This window comes from Chiloscyllium plagiosum, chromosome 15 (assembly GCF_004010195.1).
Source record: "Chiloscyllium plagiosum isolate BGI_BamShark_2017 chromosome 15, ASM401019v2, whole genome shotgun sequence".
Classification (NCBI taxonomy): Eukaryota; Metazoa; Chordata; class Chondrichthyes; order Orectolobiformes; family Hemiscylliidae; genus Chiloscyllium; species Chiloscyllium plagiosum.
The window spans coordinates 65,646,059-65,669,872 of record NC_057724.1 but is presented as its reverse complement, the minus strand read 5'-3'; the positions used below and the strand labels follow the sequence as shown (position 1 = coordinate 65,669,872).

At 38.4% G+C, this 23,814-nt stretch overlaps 1 protein-coding gene across 2 annotated transcripts; it reads right to left on the bottom strand.

Moving 5' to 3' along the window:
* Positions 1-1,231: 1,231 nt before the first annotated feature.
* On the bottom strand, positions 1,232-22,912 carry LOC122557400 (NFKB activating protein). Of its 2 annotated transcripts, XM_043705078.1 has the most exons (10): positions 22,491-22,912; positions 21,336-21,746; positions 14,380-14,460; positions 13,913-13,980; positions 11,049-11,162; positions 9,253-9,295; positions 8,189-8,298; positions 7,840-7,918; positions 5,739-5,888; positions 1,232-2,617 (listed from the first exon to the last, which is right to left on the bottom strand). In XM_043705078.1, exons 2-10 carry the CDS (start codon positions 21,695-21,697, stop codon positions 2,443-2,445), a joined length of 1,182 nt encoding a protein of 393 aa, XP_043561013.1. In that variant the 5' UTR covers positions 21,698-21,746; positions 22,491-22,912; the 3' UTR covers positions 1,232-2,442. The 2 variants fall into 2 exon arrangements, with proteins under 2 accessions (XP_043561013.1, XP_043561014.1); XM_043705079.1 differs by lacking the exons at positions 21,336-21,746; positions 22,491-22,912 and adding an exon at positions 18,114-18,904.
* Between the last annotated feature and the right edge of the window lie 902 nt (positions 22,913-23,814).

Here is a 23,814-nt window from a genome sequence, read left to right as displayed (position 1 = left end):
ATATAACTTGCTGTGATGGGTCCATGGGCTCTGGTTGCTTTCTGCCACCACTCTTCCCAACTTACTTATATTTATTTCAGTCCCAATGGTGAGGTGCAAGGCTTTTCAGAACTCAGTTCTCTTAGCAAGTTTTGAGAAGACTTGTAGCTCAGGTTGAGGTTCTGAATGTAGGTTTGCTCGCTCAGCTGGAAGGTTCATTTCCAAACACTTTGTCACCATACTAGGTAACATCTTCAGTGGGACTCCAGGCGAAGCACTGCTGATAATTCCTGCTTTCTATTTATATGTTTGGGATTCTTTGAGTGATAGAAATAATATAGATAAAGCAGGAATTATCAGCAGTGTTTCGCCTGGACGCCCACTGAAGATGTTATCTGGTATGGTGACGAAACGTCTGGAAATGAACCTTCCAGCTCAGCGAGCAAGCCTACATCCAGAACTCAGTCCTCTTTCTGAGGGTGCTTATTCATAGGTGTGCTGTAAACAATGTCTGTTTTACCTTCCCCTAGTGGGTATTCTAGTCATGTGGGTGATTTCATTCTCATTAAGATAACGGCAGAGAAAGCTGTGATGTTAAGTGATATCCATTTTCTACTGGAGATGGCCAGAATGGAGATTAATTTGGATGATCATTCCTTAGCCAAAAACAGAAATGAGGACAATATAATACCAGTGTCCCAGTTAGCTCTAATATTTGTCATGAATTAAAACAAACATATTTTGGTCTTGTACAGCCCTCTACATGATTGAGCAGAATTATTATTTAACATTGCATAACTTTTAAAACTCAACAGTGGATGTGAAAGAAACTTAAGGAAAACATTATTTAATTCAATAGCTCAATAAACTTGCTTGCAGTGTTATTGTTTTGATAAATGCCTGGGTGAAGACATCAAAGTTGATTGGAAAAAATCCAATTGAACATTTACTGGGAGATAAGTTAGTTTATATAGACGATAGAAGGTAATTCTCTCCAACTCAGCAGCTCCATTACACTCCACATGGGGATTGTTGGGATGGATTTTCTGTAAATGGAGAAGCAGCGGCACTTGCTGTTGACCTGAAAGAAAGCTGCCCACAAAAATCTAGTGATCTCTGCAATGCAGATGTTTCCTCGCACCTTAAATCTGGTCTCAGTTCAGGCCAATGCAGGGGGAATCTACAGACATACAGCACATACTACCCATTAACACAAGTAGCTAATCGCATTTAAGTACTCACACAGAGGAAATCAGGAAATTAAACACACTTTATTTTTCACTTCTAAATTGTCAGAACAATATAAATGGTCATTTTATCTTTGGATTAATTAGAAGTTAAACAAGTATCAAGATGTTTTAAAAGTATGAACTGTTATAATAGTGGAGCAATTTGCCACTAAAATAGTTTTTCCAAGGCCAATTGGGGAGTTCAACATTAACTATGAAGTTGGTGCGCTGTTCAAAACCCAGTGACACTTTATTCAACAAACATATTTAGGGCTTTTACAGTAAGAAACACTGTAAATACTGGGTTTTTATCAATGATTTTTTATGGATTGTACTCTAGGGAGCAATTTGACAAAACACCCTCTGGAGGATTGTATACTCTACTCTGCATGTGTGCAAACTGTCAAATTGCTGTCACTTTCAATGGATTAATTACGGTGAAAGCTTGGGCTAAAAGCCTGAAGTTTGGGAAGCCACATGTAAATGTTGGTAAAGATCTGAGTAATTAACCAGATAGAAGGGAACACTGAAGAATTGTCTTGTATTTTCCAAATATCAATAACCACTTTACACTGCAAGTTTAACCTTTTAGGCCACAACATAGCAATGTGAATCCTCAAATCTTCAGATTATCTGTTTTTGTGACATCTTTCAGCTACTCCCAAGTTTAACTTCAATGGTTGTATAAACAACGGTGAGATCGAAGATCAAAGTTTACATTACCATCAGTCAGGATGGGATTTGTTAACAATGCTGTTTGAGATGTCTGATCTATTCACTGTTGGAATCAGAGTATCATGAAGATTTCCATCCTTCCTTGGACTAATTGATTTGAATGTAATACAAATGAAAGGTAATCTGTCAAACAAGGTATTAATAATTTTATCATTTTACAGCAAGTTTTCAATGAACTGACGTTATTTTATAAAAATTTAGAAATCTATTAAGTATACAATGCTAACATTAAATTTGAACCAACTAAAGTAACAAAGATAATGAATTTAACATCCATGGCTCAATTATACACTTTTTAAAAAGAAAAATTATAAAATGGTGAAAATTGAAAACTGGGTAGAAACACATAGCAAGTCATTTAGCTTCTAAAAGAAAATATATTAATATTTCAATCATGTATTTGAAACAATCACCTCTTCTTCAATTGACCTGCTGTGCATTTAATGAATTTCTGGTTTTAGAGACCGTACGATAAGCTGCTTTTTTTTAAAAAAGGTCTCTATTTTTCTTCCTTTCCTTTAGTTTTTCTGTGAACCATTTCTCTGAAGCCAGACAGGATCTTGTTTTCCCTCTTTAATCGCTCCTCCTTGTTAAACGAAGCCAAAGCCCTTTTCTCATCTGCACTGTAAATCTGGTTCTCTTTACGTAGACGCACAGCCTCCATACGGCGATGTCTGCACACAAAAAAAAAAGTTAAACTCAAGTCAGAAGTTAATTATGTTAACTTAACATCAGGATCATATCTCTGTGTGGACTTTAAGAACAATGTGGCAATTTAGAAAGATACCTCTAAGTTTTTTGAGGTGTAATTATTTTCTATGTTAAAAATGTCTACATTCTAGCTGATAAGTTTTATCCTTCAGCCTTTCATTCAATATTCTAAACTGTGTATATTACACAATTTTTTAAGTGAATCAATAATTTTATGCCAAATGCAATGGACCATGTTCATTGCAAAATATCTATTTTAAAACACCCCCAAAATCTGTTTCTGAACAGAAGGAGCAGCACAGAGTCACAGGCAAAATTGTCTAAAGTTCCGTTTGATATTTTATGGCATTACTATCACTGAATACCTATTTATCATCACCTTGATTGATCAGAAACAGAACTAGATCAACTACCTAAATACTGTAGTTACAACACAGCAGGTCAGTGACTGGGAGTTCTACCATGAGAAACTCACCTTGACTCGCTAAAGCCTGTCCACCAACTTAGCATGAATCATTCATGTGATGGAATACTTACCATCTTGCCTGCAAGAATACAGCTCCAACAACACAAGATGATGAATATCATCCAGGAGTCTACATAATCTTCACTCCCTCCACCACTGATGCACAGTGGCAGCAACATGTACCATCTACAAGATGCACTTTAATAACTCAATGCTTCTATGAGAATACCAAACACCACCTCTACCTTTACCATCCAGAAAGACAAGGATAACAAACCACGGGAATACCTCCAACTGGAGACTTTCTTTCAAGCCACACACCTATCAGGACACAGAACAACATAACTGTTCTTTCACTCTCACGGGATCATAATTGTGGAACTCGCTAATAGCATTGTAGGTGTACCTGCACTGAATGCACTGCACCTGTCCAAGAAAATGGCTCACATATCTTCTCAACAGCAATTATGATGGGCCACAAATGCTGCCCTTGCCAGTGATGACAATATCCCATGAAAGAATAAGAAAGAAAATGTCAAGGTGTTAACAGTGCACAACAATAGTAGTATTTCTCTAATCATAGCCTTCTCCTTTGTTATCAACAAGAGCAAATATATTTGCAAAACAGAGCATTTTAAAATAAGAAAGGGAGCCATTTGGTCCTTCAAGCCTACTCCACCATTCATTGAAGATCATAGCTGGTCTTCTACCACATCTACACCCTCCTGCACTAACACAGTGTCTCTCAATTCCCTAAATATCCGAAAATCTGTCATTTCCGACTTTAACGCCGTCAATGAATTAGCAGCCATAGATTATAGGAATAGAGAATTAAAAAGAATTAACTTCAAGTGAAGAAACTTCTCATCTGATTCCTAAATGGCCTAGTGCTTATTCTGAGATTGTGATGCTTGACCTTAGACTCCCCAGCCATAGAAAACATCCTCTCTAACACGGCTTTAAGATTTCTACATACATAGGCTTAGTCTATTGAAGGGGTTGCTTAGCTCAGTTGGCTGGATGGCTGGTGTTTGATGCCAACCATGTGGGATCAATTCCCACACTGGCTGGAGATTACCATGAAGGACTCTTCTTCTCAACCTTTCACCTCACCTGAAGCATGATGACCTTCTAGTTAAAACACCACCAGTCATCTTTCTCTAATGAGAAAGCAGCTCCATAGTCTGGTAGGACTATGGCAACTTTAATGTTTAGTCTATTCAACCCCTCCTCGTGGAATAAGCCCTTCATTCCAGGTGTCAATCCAGTGAACCTTTGCTACACTCGTAAAATAAGTACAGTCTTCGTTAAGCAAGGATAGTCAAAGCAGACGTGGTCTCACCAAGGCTCTACAATCGCAGTAACATTTCCTCACTCTTATCCTCTAACCTCTTTGTAATAAAGAGCAACATATCTTGAGTTTCCCTGATTGCTTTATGTGCCTGCATGTTGAAGTCCTGTTTCATAGACAAGGACACACAGATTCCTCTGAGTTGGTATTACACAAATCTGTAGTCTTGATGCCTTAAATGGATAGCACTTATACTTATGACTTAGTTTAAACCGAAGCCTGCCCCAGTTACTAGAATCATCAGTGGGAAAGAAAAATCAACCCTGATCTGGCTATTGTTTTGCCAATTTAAGTGAATTCAGTGAAAAACTATTCAGATTATTAACTGTATCTGAATTGTTACTTCAGCTTCTTGTGAGAACCTTTCCAGAACCCCCTTTCTCCAATTTTCCTCTCTCCTGTATACAGTCTTGCGCTTTCATGGGCATAGCTATCCTTTGCTACCTCCTCTAAAAGAGTGTTGATCATGTGTAAGCTGAAACAATGGCAGGCTCCAAAAATGAGATCTCAGGGGAAATCTTAATTAAACCCAATCCTAATTTTACCTAATGTCTGCAAATAAACAATTCTGACTGAAGCAAAAACTCTATTAACTTCCAAGTCAAAGCATCTATATCAAAGTCAACTAAAGATCCTCTCCTTTGACCAATGATTCTGAAATCAGTTATGGATTGAAGATGCAACATGTGAACTTTCTGACTGGTTTCGCCTTACTACTTACTATGATAACCAACTAAATTACTGGTTCTCATCTTAGTTAGAGTGCAGAATCTAGATTAGAGTGGTGCTGGAAAAGCACAGCAGGTCAGGCAGCATTCGAGGAGTAGGAAAATCGATATTTCAGGCAAAAGCCCTCCGAAAACATTGATTTGGGATGCTGCCTGACCTGTGGTGCTTTTCCAGCACCACTCTAACCTAGACTCTGATTTCCAGCATCTGCAGTCCTCACTTTTGCTTAGTTATACTGCAGTTCATTTACAAGGTCTTTCACTGCCACCTATTTGCATAAGAATTTGTACACCATATCAGGTCTTAAAACTTGTCTACTTTCATGCACATAATGTCTCCAATTGTGACACCAAAACATGCCGAGTAGCGGTTTCTCCCAGGTATACATTGAAGGGGGCAGTTTTATTCTTGTTTTACCAGGGGAACATACTGAAAATAAAAAGCTTGACTGGTAACTGTGCATCAGACACCTTTCTTTCCCCATTGTTTCATAAATTTAAACACCATCGTCAACTGCTCTGGGGGATCGTTTTCTTACCTGCTGCCACTCATTACGTAACCAGAATGTTCAAAGGCAGCAATCTGCTCACTCGTCAGACCAATTTCACCTCTTCTTGGAATACGCTTCCCAGCTTTCACGTACTCAGCCATGGCAGCACCTTCACCAGGAAGCAGAGCATGACCGTAACTAGAAGAGAAAGTCAATTACGTTTATTAGCAACATAGCAATATGGCACAAAACCACTTTCACCTGGAAATACCTTAGCTTTTCATACACGAAAAACAAGGTTGTGGGAAGATTTCATACAGATATGAATAGCTAAGCCATCAACTAATTAAAGAGGAAAAGGGACAGGAGTAGGGAATTCAGCAGTTGAAACTTTATTGCTGGAACAGCACAGCAGGTCAGGCAGCATCCAGGGAACAGGAGATTCGACGTTTCGGGCACAGGCCCTTCTTGATTCCTGAAGAAGGGCCTGTGCCCGAAACGTCGAATCTCCTGTTCCCTGGATGCTGCCTGACCTGCTGTGCTGTTCCAGCAATAAAGTTTCAACTTTGATCTCCAGCATCTGCAGACCTCACTTTCTCCTAGGGAATTCAGCACCCTATATCAATTCTTGCATTCAACGGCTGTTCAGGATCTTAATTCCATTTATGCAATTTGGCTCCACAATCCTCAATTCCCATGTGTAATAAAAGTCTATCAAACACTATGAAATATGCAATATGAAATTAGAGGACTTGTGCATTACTCAATGGAAATGAATCCCAATTGATTAACTAGCAACTGAATCAACCAGATTTATGACTTGAAGGTTGATTTCTGATAGATGACTAAATGTTACTTGGTATGCTGCTGAAGCATTCATTATGCTATGAAGCTATGAGAATTGGAAGGTCTTAATACATAAGAACATATGAATTAGGGGCTGAAGTAGGCGATTCAGCCCCTTCGACCTGCTTAATAATTCAATAAATTCATGGACTGATCTGTTTGTTTTGAATTCAATTTTGCCAACTATTGTTATGCAAGGGAATCAATCTATCTTTGCCTTGAAAATATTCAATGATCCCACTTCCACTGGCTTCAGCAGCGTAGATCAGTAGCATCCAAAATCATACAACCCTCAGAGAAAAGAAATTCTCTTTATCTCTAGCCTAAAAAGGCAACTTTGATCTTAAAGAGAGTGGTCCCTACTTCTGGACTCATTCAAAAGAGAAAATGTCCTTTCCACATCTGCCAGTCAAGAATATTCAGGATTTTATTCACTTCAGTCGTCATCACTCACCTTCCTGAGCTCCAACAGAAACAATCCCAGCCTGCCCAACCTATCCTCAACATGTCAGCCCACTCATTCCAAGTATTAATCTTGTAAACCTCCTCTGAACTGCTACCAAAGCAAATTAGATCTTTGCTGCGTGTGGGGCCATCTGATCTCTCCTGATGGTTACATATATAGCAATTGCAGTAGACCATTTTAATTAGGTAAGCTGAATAAAACTAATTCATGAGGTTTGTTGTTTCTATAAGAAGAGGATGAAGATGACATATTTATGTAGAGTCCGATACACAGTATTGGTCTTTTTCTGCCAAGAAAGAATGTAAATGCATTGGAGGTAGTTCAGAGAAGGTTTGTTGGACTATTACCCATGACAGATGTGTTGCCTTGCAAAGAAAGGTTGGACAGGCTGAAATTGAGAAGAGTAAGTAGTCACTTGGTTGAAACAAAATTCTGAGGGGTCTTGACAGGGCAGATTTGAAGAGGATGGTTCATCGTTTGAAAGAATCTAGAACTAGGGTTCACTGCTTAAAAACATCTGGGGGCTTCCATTTAAACAGATATAGCAAACTTTTCTTTCAGAAGGTTATAAGCATTTGGAACTCTCTCCTTGAAAATATAGTGGAAACAGAATGCTTGAATACTTTTAATGCAGAGGTAAGAGATTCTTGTTAAACAAGGGGTTGAGATGTTATTAGGAATAAGCGTGGATGTGGATTTGAGATTGCAATCAGATCAACTTTATGGAATAGCAGAACAGTCCTGATGGGCTGAAAGGCGTACTCCTGTTCCTGATTCACATGAAAAGCCAATCATTTAATGGTTCAATTTTATTCAAAAGAAGGAAAGGTTGCTTACTTCAAAGGTTTGTCATCATCTTGTGCAGATTGTTGCATGGGAGCTTCGGGTCCGACCAGAACATCTTTATTATGTGCACCTTCACAGTGAAAATATATTTATAATCATTTTTGTGATGACTGCATGCTCTTTTAAGACAAGTAGAAGCTAGTAAATTAAACTGTACATTTAACTTCTGCAAATCAAGGTTAGGAAAGATAGTTGATTTTATAAAGTTCAGCATTTTATTTAAATAAATATGAACTGCACCAAAGAATATCATTTAAGACAAAATGAGAATGATCATTAATGAAACGTAGGGTTTTTGAAAGACTTTAATTGGACATGTCTAGACTAACTAAAACCTTACATGTTTTTTCTACCCAGATAGCTTCATTATTTGCATTCTCTTCTTCAGACTCTCCACTGCTAGATTCGGATATCTTCTTTTTGTTCTTTTTCAATTTCTTTTGCTTCTTCCTGTTAAGTTAGGTACAGAATTAAAAACAAAATCTATTTTGTCGTCTCTCCCTCATCATCATTCTTCAAGTTAAAAAGGGGGAATTAGGGTTGGGGAATGGGGTAGGACACTTAATGGAGTACAAAAATAGACCCTTTGGTCCGACTCATCTGCACCGACCAGACATCCTAATCTGACCTTGTCCCATTTGTCAGCATTTGGTCCATATCCCTCACAACCCTTTCCATTCAGATACCCATCCATTGGCCTTTTAAATCCTGTAACTGTATCCACCTCCGATAGTTCCTCTGGCAGTTCATTCCATATGCGTGAAAAAGTTACTCCTCCTCAGCTCCTTTTTAAATCTTTTCTCGCCTACCTTAAACCTATGGTCTCTAGTTTTGGACTCCCCCATCGTAGGAAGACGACTCTGTCCAAACCTCTCATGATTTTACGAACATCTATAAAGGTGACCCCTCAACTCAGACTTTCCATGGAAAAAAGCCTCAGCCTATTCAGCCTCTCCATATAGCTCAAACCCTCCTGCCCTGGCAACATCCTTGTAAATCTTTTCTGCACCCTCTCAAGTTTAACAACATCCTTCCTATAGAATCTATTTAGAATTTTATTTACAAGAATTTACTTTAAATTACTGGATTAGAAAGTTTGGCTTCAGTCAAAAGAAATTCTAATTTATTGAGCTCCCTAAAATTCTGTGACGAGAACTTGAAAGATTTATAAATTTTTCTTCTAATCTACAAGTTGCTAGGAATTCTATCTTAGAAAGTAAATTCCTTTGCAGATCTTCGTATTTCAACAAATTTTATTAAAACTGAACCTTGTTAGTACACTGCACACTGAAAAACAGAAGAAAGATGCAGTGTGTATTGATTATTAATAAATTAAATGTGAAACAGATTAACTTTTATTTGCTTAAGCAGATAATGACTGACTATGACAAACTAGATGTTTACTTTTTGTGGGATTTCTTTTTCTTCTTTTTCTTTTTGTCTTGATCTGAAAAAGAAATCAGAAATGCGTAATAAATAATTGGTTCAAAATCAGGATAATTATTCAAATATTTAGCAAAACAAAATGCAGACCATAGGTCTTAATTCATAAGTGATATAATCTATTGCATTAGAATAAAGAAAGATAATCTTGTCTGATAAAAATAAGACTAAAAGTTTAAAGTTAAGTAACGTGTTGCTTAGGTCAGTGAAGAAATTATTGAGCTGCTTATCGCCCAGCCTCCAATAATAAAAAAAGGACCACACAATTTTGGTCAAAGGTACACAAAAGTGGAGATACAAATCTAACCCAGTAAAATTGGCTTTGTGATGCCCAGTTTTTGCAGCATTTTATTAACAATCTCATTTGCTATTGCATTCTTGAACATCTTACCCCGCTGATAAAATGTCTGTTATGTACTCAAATAAATCTTTATATGCATCATTGTAGTAGAAAGTTTATAATAGATTGAAATTGATCACGATCCTAGGCTGTCGTGAAATGCTTCTACATGTAATAATTTACAAATGAAGTGATAATTTTTGTAAAATGCTTTCATAGAGAAACTATTTTTCCTAAATTTCTTAGATATCTAATAACACAGAACACTTTTTTCCCCCCAGTACTCTAACCTCTGTAGCTGTAATCTCCTCTCACGTGCAACCCTTCTAGAAATCTGCTCTCCTCAATTTGGGTCCCTTGGGTATACTTATAGAGTTAAAAAGCATGGAAACAGACGTTCGGTCCAACTTGTCCATGCTGAACGAGTTTCCCAAGCTAAACTAGCCTGACTTGCCTACGTTTGGCTCATATTCATCTAAACCTTTCCTATTCACATACCTATCTCCAAATGTTTTTTAAATGTTCTAACTGTACCTGCACCTACCACTTCCTCTGACAGTTCATTCCACATGCGAACTATCCTCTGTTTGAAAAAATTGCCTTCACATCCTTTTTAAATCTTTCTACTCTCACCTTAAAAATACGTCATCTGGACTCCCCCACTTTGAGGAAATTACCTTTGCTATTCACCTTATCTATGCTCCTCAGAATTTTATAAACCTCTATAAGGTCACCCCTCAATTTCCTATGCTCCAGTGAAAAAAGCCCCAGCTTATCCAAATAACTGAAATCCTCCAGTTCCAGCAACATCCTGCTTAGTGTTTTCTGAACCCTCTTCAATTTAATAATATTTTTCCTGTAGCTGGATGACCAGAACTGTCACTAATGTCCTATACAACCTCAACATGATGTCCCAAGTTCTATAATTGATGGTCTGAGCAACGAAGGCAAGTTTGCTAAATGCCTTTTTATCCACCCTGTCTATCTGTGATGCACGTTTCAAAGAACTATCCACCTGAATCTCTAGGTGTCTCTTTCAAACAACACTACCTGGGGCCGTCCCATTGGCCCTTTGGCCCATGATGTTGTGCCGAGATTTAATCCTAATGTCAAATATAGTAACTTAACCTACACATCCCCTCAACTCATTGCTATCCATGTGCATGTCCAGCAGTCGCTTAAATGTCCCCAATGACTCTGCTTCCACCACCACAGCTGGCAACGCATTCCATGCATTCATAACTCTGCGTAAAGAACCTACCTCTGACGTCTCCTTTATACTTTCCTCCTAATATCTTCAAAACATCTCCGTATTTGGCTTGGGTTACAGTTTATTTTGTAGTTCTCCTATGAAGGACTCTGGAATATTTTATGTCACGGATACTATTTCAATATAGCTGTTGTTGCAACATCTTACCACTTTCATTTTCACTGTTAGAGTCTGATTCACTTTCTTCTGAATGCTTATGCTTTCTTTTCTTTGATTTCTTCTTTTTATTCTTCTTCTTTTTCTTTTTTCTCTTTTTCCCCTCTGTATATAAACCATTTGAAATCACGTAGATTACTCCTTTGTTAGTTACTTGTGCAAAATCATAGTGTTACTTTGTTGAACAATACCAAATCCCACCAAAAAAAAAATCATTGATTGTCCACAGTTGGGTGTTGGTAGTCCTGTTGTAACAATGACTTTAATTCAGTGAATAACTGAGCCAAACAGACTAGGAAGGTCAGAGATTTGAAATCTAGTCTGTTGTTTGTTGTTTCAATGTGGACCTCAGTTTCATTAATTTGGGCAAAGAAAAATCAGCAAGATTCTCACTTGTGAACACTATCCTACTGGAAAGGCACGAGTGTGATTATGAGGGGAAGACAAGATCATGCTTAGCTAGCCTGCATTCTCCAGAGATTAAGTAGCTAATACATAGTCAAGGTTCATGTACAAATAATGATATTTGGGCTAAGTATTAAAGGGTGCCTGTGCCAGAGAACTGTGTTCCAGCAAAGAGTCATCGTTTTTTGGGTTGGGATCACAGGGGTGGTGATGGTCAAAGAAAGTCATGACAGAAACATTTTGTATTGATATTTAGGAAATACTGACAGAAACCAAAGTTGCTGATTAATACCTAAAATTACAAACCGTAACATTTAATTTACACCTGGGATATCAAGCGCTTGTTTCCATAGGTCTTATTTAAGGAAAAAAAAGGCAACTTTAACATTGTAAAATGTATAATTTAAATTATTCAGTCATATGAAGACAGTTTCAGCATTAAAATAGTATCTGAAAAACACATGTACAATAGCTATCATAAAAATTAAGTTTTCTATTCTTCATACAACTAGTTTGAACGTTTGATGGCTTGCCTCATGACGTACTTCTAACCAAGTATAAACAAGCAAAAACAAAGTAATTTCAGGTATATTTTAAAATCTCTATATGGCCTTGTTCCTCCTTTCTCTGAAATCTTCTTCAACCACCACAATCTTTCTTTAACTATGACCCTTTGAGCATTCCCCAATTACAACTGTTCCAACATTGTGGCTGTGCCTTCAGTTATCCTGCTTTTCTCCTTTAAGTTGCCTCTTGAGCCTTGCTTTTGGTCATCTCAACAAATGACTTCTTATGTGACTCATCATCATTGTTTTATAATGCAGTGTCTTGGGATGTTTCATTTCATTAAAAGTGCTGTATAAATACAAGTTGTTGTGTGAACCTACCAGGATACAGTAACATAATGGTACTAATTGTGACTGATCAGAATTGAAATAGGAAAGAGAACTCTGTGAATGAGTTGGTCAGTTAGGCAGATCAGTGCCAGATGGAATTCAACCCTGAAAAGTGAGGTATTGTACTTCAATGGGCCAAAGGACCTCTCGCATGATGTATGATTCTGTGACTTTATTACTCTATAACTACCTGATATTATTTTAAAATGCTCCAGTGTCACAAAGACAGATCAGAAGCCCAAATTACTCATAAATATAATGAAGTGTTGGATAAGATGTGCTCTCTTTTAAAAAACAAAATCTCCAAGCTAAGTCGGGCAGACAATGTGACTTCTACACAGAGAATTCACTGACAGCTGAAAAAGTTGCTTGTTTAGAATTCTGGAATGCTGTACCTTGCCGAGGAAAATTCAAAGAGAGAGAGAGCGAGAGAGACTTCAAAAGCCAGAGGTGCTAAGCCACTTAACTATCTGTCTTCCTGCTAAGAACATCTCCTAAGTCTTATATTCCAGATGTGCACATGTCAAAACACAATTATGGTTTGCCCTCCCAGCAATGTACCAAACAGGGATTAAAAACTAAATATGTTAGTAGCATGTATATGTTAGTGTAATGCGAAAGACAGCTTGTGGACAGTCATTCGAATACTGCAGTGAAGGTAGAAAATAAAGATATGTCCCACTGAGTGCTGGAAGCCACTGTAGAAAAGGAAACAGGATAAAAGAAACTCAGCTGACGTGCAAGGCCAAGACTCTCAATCAACCAATTACCAATGTCAATGAGACTGGCATCACCTAACATAACGTCTTTGGAACTCCACTGTTCACAAACAACCCAGAGACTGATCCTGCATATCTTAGCTTTTTTCGGACTCACTTCCTGTTCATAATCTGTGCGCATGCGTATAGCATTATTATTTATGTTTAGTAACTGATAAACCAATTCTTTAACACAATAAAGCCAGGTTAAATTAGGTCCTCTAAAAATATAAATCATTTGGTCTAGGAGAAAGGCATTCACAAGTGAGGGGATTGTTTTTTAATTAATCTTGTTGTGACCAACTGTGATGACGAGTGAATAAAGAAGGTGAAACCCATTTATCCCTCCTCGTCTGTGAGTATAACTAATTGGCGTATCCTGTCTGGAACTGTAACGAATTGGGGAACTTACCCAGGAATTAGTCAGAAAGTGCTGAAAGTGTTTAAAGTGCTGAAAAGCTGAAATGGACACACATCAAATGCACGACCCCATTATGGACTGCTATGTAGAGAACAACAATCAACTTCTAAAACAAAACTAAATTGAAGTACTTGATAACATTATAAAGAAGCTGAAATCTAGCATTAAGAATCAAGTCTACACTTTGGGGTACTGGCTTGAACCTTTTGAAAATTTCCTTTTCATTAGAGGAACTCTACCAACTAAGTAGCTTGCAAACTGTTCAATGTGTTCTGAATGTAAAATAGCAGTGCGCAGTTACCTGTCAATTTCTATTAACCATGATGAGGGCCTATTATAGATTTCCTTAAAATATGGTTATTCTTAAAACATTACCTTCTGCACTGGAATCAGAACTGCTGCTCTTGGCTTGCTCACCCTCGACTGGAGTATGCTCATCAGAGCTAACAAACAAAAAAGTAAAATCACATTCTTTTCCAAGAGAAATCTCATGTTTACTATTGATTTAAACTGAAATACATGGAAACTTGATCATAAATTGAAGAAATTTTTCAAGCAGCTTACTTCAGAAAAATTTAAATGCTGAAATAATCTGTGTATGGTGCATAACAAAGGAACATCCTGGCAATATTGTTTTCAAACAGTTGTCTTTGAACCACTTTATTAGTTTTGAACTAACAACTGCTTTGTGGTTTCAGATCAGGTTTCAATAAACCCAAATATTTAAATATAAATTATCTCAGTGACAACCTAAGAATGATAAAATTAAATCTGTCAACCTACAAATTGTAAAAAAAAATACAATTGCAATTTAATTCAGTGACAGTAAAAAGGGTACTTACTCTGGTTCTGGGACCTTTGGAGACAGCCCCCACAATTCAGGTGCCCCAAGTTCTCCAATTCGCTCTCTTTCCTTCAGCCGCCTGCAAGAAACACAAAAACAGGGGGCTACTTGTTAACTGAGTGAATGCTTCCTTTTAAATAATGACTTGGTAGGACAAACATAAACATTGCTGAAAAGAGACCAGATGTTGAAGCTAAAACAAAGAACTGTGGATGCCGAAGATCTGAAACAAAAACAAATTGCTGGGGAAAATTAGCAGGTTCGGCAACATCTGCGACAGAAAGCAGAATTAATATTTGAGTCAATGACCCTTCCGTGAAAAGGTCTTCAGTTTATCTACTGGAAGAATGTAGCAGTGAGGTAGCATTGCTGTTCATGCTCAACTGCCAGCAAGCATTCAAAAAGTATATCCACCATTAGATATCATACTGCAAACAGAAATTATTGATAAAATAATCTAGATTGTAGCAAGAGTCTCACAGGCTTGCAGAGTAATGCATTTGTGCATGTTACATACATTTATCTAGAAGTGTTTTATGTGGGCAAAAGAAATTTGTACATACATAGCAACTTTCTCTTAAAAAAAAATCAGAGATCGACAATCTCTGCTACATTCCCATGGCAACACTCTGACCAATTAGAATTTAAACATGGTCTGAGAATTAAGATAGACAGCTAATTTCTGTGCTAATAATATCATAGCAGCCCTACAGTGTGGAAGCAGCCCATCGAATCCACACTGAACTTGGGAAGAGCATCTCACCCAAACCCACCTCCCAGTAAACCTGCATTTCCCATGGTTAACCCACCTAGCCTGTACATCCCCGGATACTATGGGTCAATTTAGTATGGCCAATAACCTGCAAGTCTTTGACTGTGGGAGGAAACCAGAGCACCCAGAGAAAACCTATGTCAATGTGGGGAGAATGTGCAAACTCCACCCAGTCACTTGAGGCTGGAATCAAGCGGGGTCCCTGGCACTGTGACACAGCAGTACAAACCACTGTACCGCCCTTGAAGCCACCCTGATGACCCAACAATTAGATCCATATTCTCATGCTGTATAAAATTTCCTTTTTCTCCCCCCAAGTCGGTTTCCTGTATCTTACTTCTGATGAGCACAAGATGAAACGTCAACTTGTCTTCTTTTAGCCATAATTAAGTTTCCAGATTGCTTGGAAATAATCTAGTGATCTGAAGATTTGAATACATTTTTTGAAAAGGGTCTTCACTTGCCCCCTCCAAATTGCTTTCCTCAAACTGCGAAGTTATCAGAGAGCTCAAAGTCTCACCCTTGGCCATTAGTCACATGATGGAATGCCAGTTATGAAAAGTTGAGAAATGATATATCAGAACAAAATTAATAGTCACATGGGCAAATGTGGGTTAATTATGGAAAGCCAGCAAGGATTGGTTAAGAGTAAATGGTTATTTCACTAATTTGCTCCAGTTTTTTGGATGAGTTAACAGAGAATAAGGATTATGCTGAGAAGCATCATTTCCAAAAGACATTTGTAAGGTGCCACAGAATTATCAGCAAATAAATCAGACATTGCAACATGGATATGAAATTAGCCAAGCAATGGGAAAATCAAATGTAGTCAGTGGTTTTATTTTTGGGTTGGAGGAGGTTTATAAGTGGAGTTTCCCAGGAAGCAGTGTTAGGATACTTGCTTCCTGATACATATGAATAACCTAGACCTTGGGTAAAATTTCAAATATACAGGAGATATCAAATTTGGAAGTACAGTACTATGAACCATGAGAAGAATAGTTTATAACTTGAAGATGGCAAGACAAAAGAAAGCAGAAGGCACCTCTATGCTTTATCAAAAGGATCGTGGGGAGCATAAGGAAAGCAGTTATGGTAAGCCTGTATAACACAATGGATTATCCTGAATTGGAGTTCTGTTGTATCCATTCTAGCCCCCATTCTTTAGGGAGGATAAGGAACGGAAGGCACAGAAGAGATACAGGGAGGTGATGGCCTAGTGGTATTATCATTAGACTATTAATCCAGAGACCTAGGTAATGTTCTGAGAGCCTGACTTTCAATTCCACATGACAGATGGTGGAATTTGAATTAAATAAAGATTGGGAAGTAAAAGTCTAATGATGATGCTAAAACATTATTGATCGTTGGAACAAACCCCATCCAGCCTAACCAGCGACACCCATATACCACGAATGAATAAAATAAAGTTACAGAATTTAGCTAGGTCCATCAACTATGTTTCAAATGTATCTAGAAATGGCCAAGTTGCCAATATACCCATAAATAATGAAAGAAGTCTGAATAAAATTCGAAGTCAACACGCAGTACCACACATGCCCATGCTTCTTCAACCTTCACCCCACTGGTGGTATTAGTTCCAAAAAGTGACAATGTATGGTTTCACACATATCTCTTCGTTAGAACTGTTGTGTGAAATGCTAACTCATCATTTCTATCCACAGATACCATGCATGACTTGCTAATTTTTTTTCCCTTTTTTTTGATCTTCAGTAAAAAAAAAGACCTTTTGTGCCAATGAATTGGGTAATCAGAGAAAGCGATAAGTAGTGTAACAGTCAACTGTACTTGTCCTGAAATAAATTGCAACAGATGTATCCGTTCTCATCTCTAATAATCTGCTTTGTGCAGCTTAAGATGTTTCATTTTAATTAGCTATGTTTGATATATTGGTAAAGAAAAACAAACTGTACAGGATGACAATTAGGCTCAGAGATACCTTTACAAAAATAACACCAAACAGAAGAGTGTTTATAAATCAGCAGGATTGAGAGAGAGAACAGAATGCTGATCACATAAAAAGGAGAAACAGCATGCTTCAGGACAAAGAAATAAAATCAACAAAAGTCACCAGAACTAGCTACAATTTGAAGAACAGATTTATGATTTACAGTCATCAGTCACTGACCATTCAGATGAATGAATCAAACTAATAGAACACTAACTGGGTGGCACAGTGGTTGGTACTGCTGCCTCACAGCGCCAAGGCCGGAGTTTGATTCCAGACTCGAGCACTCCAGTTTCCTCCCACAGTCCAAAGATGTACAGGTTAGGTGGATTAGCCATGGGATAGGGTGGAGGGGTGGAGCTCTTCGGAGGGTCAGTGTGAATTTCAATGGGCCGAATGGCCTACTTCCACATTGTAGGGATTCTAATACACAAGTTCTCACATTTTTGCCTTTGAGCTTCACAGACTATATTTTAACTTACAGTATGTAGGAAATGGATGATACTTGTTCTTAAAGAAAACTAGTTAATTATAGCTTTGTTTTATCTTTTAAAAATTAAAAACTTGCCAATGATAAAAAGGAGTGTGTGTGTATTCCCAGTAAGCAAACAGGTTTAATCTGGGGTTTTGGAGTCAAAAATGTTCACAACAAAACTACACTGTTGCTTTGAGGTTAGAGATTTAAATCCCACAAGCAAATACAGTCAGAACTCATGGAAGCTTAATCCTGTGGGCAATGGATTTCCCTGAAATTGCTGATAAACTTACAAAGAAATAGGACAAAGTATCAGGATGGAGCTCGAAGCAAGGTTATCTGAGAAACAATATAACCAAGAAGTACAAAGGCACTAGGCAGTCTTGGTGGTCTATACCTCCAGAAGTCAAAAAAGGACAAGTGTCAAAATGCACTGTGGGCTATCATTTGGACTTGGGCAACCTCAGCTTAGTAGGTCCAAGCTCTTTTCAGTGAGGACATGCAACAGAAACTTACTGCAGCCAATAAGATATCTTTGCCTTTAAGCCTGGAAAGTGACAGTTGAAGGAAGTGGCCTCCGGCAACAGCAGCAGCAAAGCCAGGATGAGGTGGACACAGCTCCAGCTCAGCCTAGGGTCCTCTGGTGAGTGAGGAACAGATCCAAGGCTGGGGTGGAGTCGGTCTGGACTCACAGGTGAGGCCGAGGCTCCAAGTACGCAGCTAGGCCCAGGCATCTGGAGGAGAAGAAAGATTGTCTCAGCCTGGTGTGGCGGTCTTATCCCGGCGTGGAGATCATTTTCATGTTAAGCATCCGGGTATTCCGGTACCCTGGCAGGCAGTCTCATCCAGGAGTGGCAATCTCAGCCCCACAATGCAGTCTTCTTTGGCAAAGGCTTCTGGGCCATTATTCCAGTGGCCCGATATGGCAATCTCATCCCGGAATAGTGGTCTCATCTTGGCAGCATCTTCAGGATATTCCATTATTGCTTAGTTGGGCTTCCCCAAGCTCAGAAGTTGTTAACTGAACTGTGATGAACTTTGTCTTAATTTTACTTTTTAAAAAGATAATGTATGACTTCTGTTATTGATGTAGGCATTGCAGTGGGGCAACTTATAAAATTTGCCTGTATTTTTCATGTAGAAGTTCACAGGACAATAAATTTTTCCAGAAAAAAACAGATTTAGAGGTCAGTAGCACAGACAGAATTTAGAAAAAGAAACAAAAAAAAATTGTCTATCAGCCTTGTCATAAGAGCATTAGAACGCAAGAACTAGAAGCAGAGTAGGCAACTCAGTCCCATTAGCCCACTCCACTATTCACTATGATCATGGTTGATCTTATCTCGGCCTCAACTCCAGTTTCCACCCATTCTCCCATAACTTACCACTAAAATAAAAATATATCTCCTCCTTAAATTTACCAAGTGTCCCAGTATCCACTGCAATATGGGTAGTGAATTCCACAGATGTGAAAGAAATAATTCTTTCCCATCTGTTTTAAATCTCCTAACCCTTATCCTAAAACTATGACCTCTTGTTCTAGGTCACCCCACAAGGAGAAACTTTACGTCCACTTTGTCAATCCCCTTTAATATCTGATATGCCTCAATTACGTCTTCTCTCATTCTTCTAAACTCAAGAGTATAGGTGTAAACTGCTCAATCTTTCTGCATAAGACAAACCTCTGGAAATCTCAAATTAACCTAGTGAATGTCCTCTGAACTGCTTTCAATGTAACTACATCCTTCCCTCAAGTTACTAGGTCAAAACTATATAAAATACTCCAGGTGCAACCTCAAACATGCCTTGTACAGTCGCAGCAACACTTTCCTACTATAATACTCTACTACTTTCACAATTAATGCCAAATCCCATTTACCTTCCTCATTACCTGCTTTACCTGCATACTAATTTTCTATGATGCACGCACAAGGACATTGAAATCCTTCAGTGCCAAAGCACTGTGAAGTTTCTTTCAATTTGCAAAATAAGTTGTCTTTCTATCCTTCCAATTAAAATGTATAAAATTTCAAAGAAGAGTTAGTCCCGTTATTAGACAGCAAAGTTTAAGTAATAATCACTTGTTAAAAAGAATTTTTGTTATACTGCCCTGGCTGTTTTGGCAATTTTCTTGTACATCTGATTATTGAGCTAAGCCTAAGTAACAGCTTGTCTTGGTTTATTCTATCTTAATGTTCATTGTGAATTTTCAACGTCTCAGCCAAATCTGCACTCAGCTTTCATCACTTTATGGAGAACAAAGTCAGATTCTCCAGTTTTTCCACAATCTAGGATCAAACAAACAGTCTGTCAGGAATAACCTGACAGCATTCATGCCTTTGAGTCACAAGAATCCACATTCCAGTCCTACTCCAGAACCTTAGCACAAAAGTCAAGACTGACACTAAAGGGTTGCTTTGCCATTGGAGCTCCCATCTTCTTTCAGGTGAAATGTTAAACTAAAGCCCCCAATTGCCTATTAGGGTGGTAATTAAAATATGCCACTGCACTACTTCGAAAAAACCCAGCAACCATGTCCTGGCTAATAATTCTCTCTATATCAACAGATTATCTGGTATTATCACAGCATGTAATCCAAAATCTAAATGCAACAAATTGTTTGCTGAATTTCTTACATAATAATGGATACACTACAAAGTGAAAAGCACTTTGTTCACTATGAAATGTTTTGTGACATCTAGTGGTAATGAAAAGCACTGTGCAAATGCGGCCTCTTTCTTACTTAATTATTGAAACTACTCTACTAAATCCCTTCAGTACCCTCTCCAAAGCTCTCACCTCTATCTTAAAGTGTGCTGCCCTGAATTGGACAAAATACTCCAGCTGGCACTGAACCAATACTTTATATAAGATTTGCACAAAAGCTTGGTTTTTGTATTCAAGTCTCTATTTTAAAAACTAAGAAACCCATATGTTTAATTAATTACATTGCTAACTTGTCCAGTCATAAGAGTCATGTAGCATGGAAACAGACCCTTGGGTCCAACCAATCCATGCCAACCATAATTCCAAACTAAACTAAACTAGTCCAACCTGCCTGTGCTTGGCCCATATCCCTCCAAACATTCCTTATTCATGTACATGTCTAGGTGTCTTTTAGATGTTGTAACTATACCCACCACTTCCTCTGGAAGTTCATTTCACACATGATTCTGTGTGTAAAAGAAAAAAATTGCTTCTCATGTCGTTTTTAAAACTTTCTCCTCTCACCTTAAAAAAAGGTTACCACCAAATATTTGGGTACAGACACCTACATTAAAAATTAAAAACTTTTATTGCCTTCACTCATTTTTTCTGTCATCATATTTTACTGTATTCAAGATAGGATGAGAGATTTAGAAACTAGCTTTTCAATTGTTATAGAAGTATATAACTTGCTTGAGAAAGGAGCTTTTAAAAAAATTGACAATTTCTAAACTATTCTATAGGTATAGTACGATTTGTAGGAGTTGTGAGTTTCAGCCTCACGCCAAGACCTGATGGCAATGGAAGGTGCGTTCATAACACTAAGACAGGTTCAGTATCAAACTACAAATCTTTCCAATACATGTGCCAATGGCAGGTAGTAAATACTGGATGGATTCCCGATCAGCCATGTATTGGGATGGAATTTCAGAGCTTATCTATAGCTCCATATTGTCACAGCAGCTCAGATTTCCTGAGTGAACTGTAACAAACTAGAAAACATTCTAATTCTAAATTAATTCAGGACCAGACCTGGCAATAAAAGCATTGTGTCTCTGCCGGAGTAAGTCTTCTTGCTCTTTTCCATAATATTCCATATGCAGCTTGTTGTAGTGCCCATGGTGTGAACGAGAAATTTGATCTCTTGACGTTGACCTAGAATGACTATGGTGTACACCATTTTGATGCTTGTGAGAGTTTGACCTTTCTCTCGACCTAGATCTGGATCTCAGCTTTTTGTCAACCGATGGAGATTTGCCATGTCCCGAATGGTGCCTGTTATATTTTGCCGGAGGACTTGGAGTTCTGCTGTCACTGCTGCTGCTATGCCGTTTTCTCTTTGGACTAACTGATGAATCTGGACTACCACTCCTTGATCGACGCACTGGAGGCATTGCTTAATATCAGTTTCAAAGAATGTTGCTCATTTATTTTCAATATCACCTGCAAAATAATACAATGTTCGATTACCACCAAATTTGGCAATTTATTTTTCTTCTGATTGTAACTATTATCTTATTGCTTATGAACTTCAAACATGTTAATTTACTATAGTTGTCAAGTCAAAAAATACATTCTTAACATATGTTACGTTTATTGCATACCACTTAATAGTCCTAAATAAATAGATCATTATATGCAATTATTTAAAGGAATACAGGCTTAACAGGTCTATGGTAACTGTAAATAATTCATTTACATGGATCTAGCAGGCAAACATTTTGAACAGTTGCTGATATGTGTAATTTGCTGACATCTGTTAAATAGACCAATTCCCAAAGTTTATTTCGTAGAAAAAAAGTGCTCCAGTTGCTAATTTTGTTGAGATGATAATGTTGCTTCCCTCCACGTCCCCACCGAGATTACTCTATGGAATGACTACACTTAATGTCCCCCTGGCCTGAAGTCCGTCTGCTGCATTTGGTAATGTACTTAACGCTTATCAGATCTCATAACGAAATTTCCTTAACTAAATCATTCAATAAATTAACATTTGAAAAACATATGGAAAACCAACTAAGAAAACTGTCTGATATTAAGCACGATGGTGTCCACTTATAACTTTCTTGCTCTTTACCAGTTCTCGGGTTATTCGCTTTCTGGTTGTTGTTAAGGTTATTGCCACACATTTAAGTTTATTCTTTAAAAAAAAACACAATTTTTCACTTCCCCTCATGAAAACATTACCTCCAGAAGCGCGGCAAACGGTTTGGATTATCTCTGTCACGCTTGATTCAGGAGCCAGCAAAAAAGGTACTGAGCAGCCAGTATCAAATAGAAACCTGTACCGTCTGCGAACCGAGTGGTAGTGAAGGAAGAGGAATCCTGAGGTAATAGGTATCCGCCTCAGACAGACCCAGTCCGTCAACCACTCTCACCGTCCACAGCTTCAAATGTTGGAAAGACAAACACTCGGATCCCCGTCACTCCGACAATTCCTCCTTCTCGCTAAAAGCGGCGCTAGTTTTCACAGCAACTATATTGACAAACTATTCGATAAAATTGTAGAGAGGGATGTGATGACAAACCACAAAAATAAATGCACCTCTCGCACCAAAGTGACAACAACTGACACCCCACGCCGGAAGTGGCTGGGAACGCCACAGGTCAAAGGGCGCGACGTACCGTATTCCGGCCCAGCCGCTTCTCAGGTCACATGACAGGCGGGCGCACGCGCAGTACGGTGTCTTGGCCGACGCTGTGACTCGTGCTCCACGTGCTGTGGACTAACCGACAGAAACAGAGCGAGCTGTCCACTGGAGGAAAGTGGAGTACCGTCTCCCCGAAGGTTTACAACCGCTTCTCCTCCTGACTTTTGATTTGTCTGTTCCTGTACATCCTTTCAATGGTCACCCAGTAATCTCCCTGGGAACTATTGTTAGAAGTCCTCTGCGTGGGGACAAGTTGCATAAACCTGGTTTGGATTACCTTGAGTTTAAAAGTTCAAGTGGAGATCAAGAAATGATTCAATGAGGTAAAGTCAAAGCTACCATTGCCCTGAAGAAGGGTCCCTGAACCCGAAACGTTAACTCTGCTTTCTCTACACAGATGCTGCCAGACCTTCTGAGTTTTTATTTCTGACTTCTAGCATCAGCAGTTAAGACCATAAGACCAACTAGCAGAAATTAGGCCATTCAGACCATCAAGTCTACTCTGCCATGTAATTATGGCTGATAAGTTTCTCAACTCCATTCTCCCCATAAGTCTTGTTCCCCTCGATACTCAAGAACCTGTCTATCTCAGTCTTAAATATACTCAATAACTTGGCCTCCACAGGCCACATTGGCAATGAATTCCATGGATTCACCACTCTCCGGCTAAAGTAGACTCTCTATAGAAAGAGGTAAAAACAATGACTGCAGATGCTGGAAACCAGTTTCTGGATCAGTGGTGCTGGAAGAGCACAGCAATTCAGGCAGCATCCGATGAGCAGCAAAATCGATGTTTCGGGCAAAAGCCCTTCATCAGGAATAAAGGCAGAGAGCCTGAAGCGTGGAGAGATAAGCTAGAG

What these genes read in the sequence shown, in the direction of transcription:
- LOC122557400 (XM_043705078.1), bottom strand. Translation starts at nt 21,697, where the DNA reads ATGCCTCCAGTGCGTCGATCAAGGAGTGGTAGTCCAGATTCATCAGTT. An exon ending in AAAAAGAAATCCCACAAAAA is followed by an intron (nt 8,299 to 9,252) that starts GTAAACATCTAG and finishes CTAACTTAACAG; the next exon opens with GAAGAAGCAAAAGAAATTGA. An exon ending in TATCTGGGTAGAAAAAACAT is followed by an intron (nt 7,919 to 8,188) that starts GTAAGGTTTTAG and finishes TTCACTGTGAAG; the next exon opens with GTGCACATAATAAAGATGTT.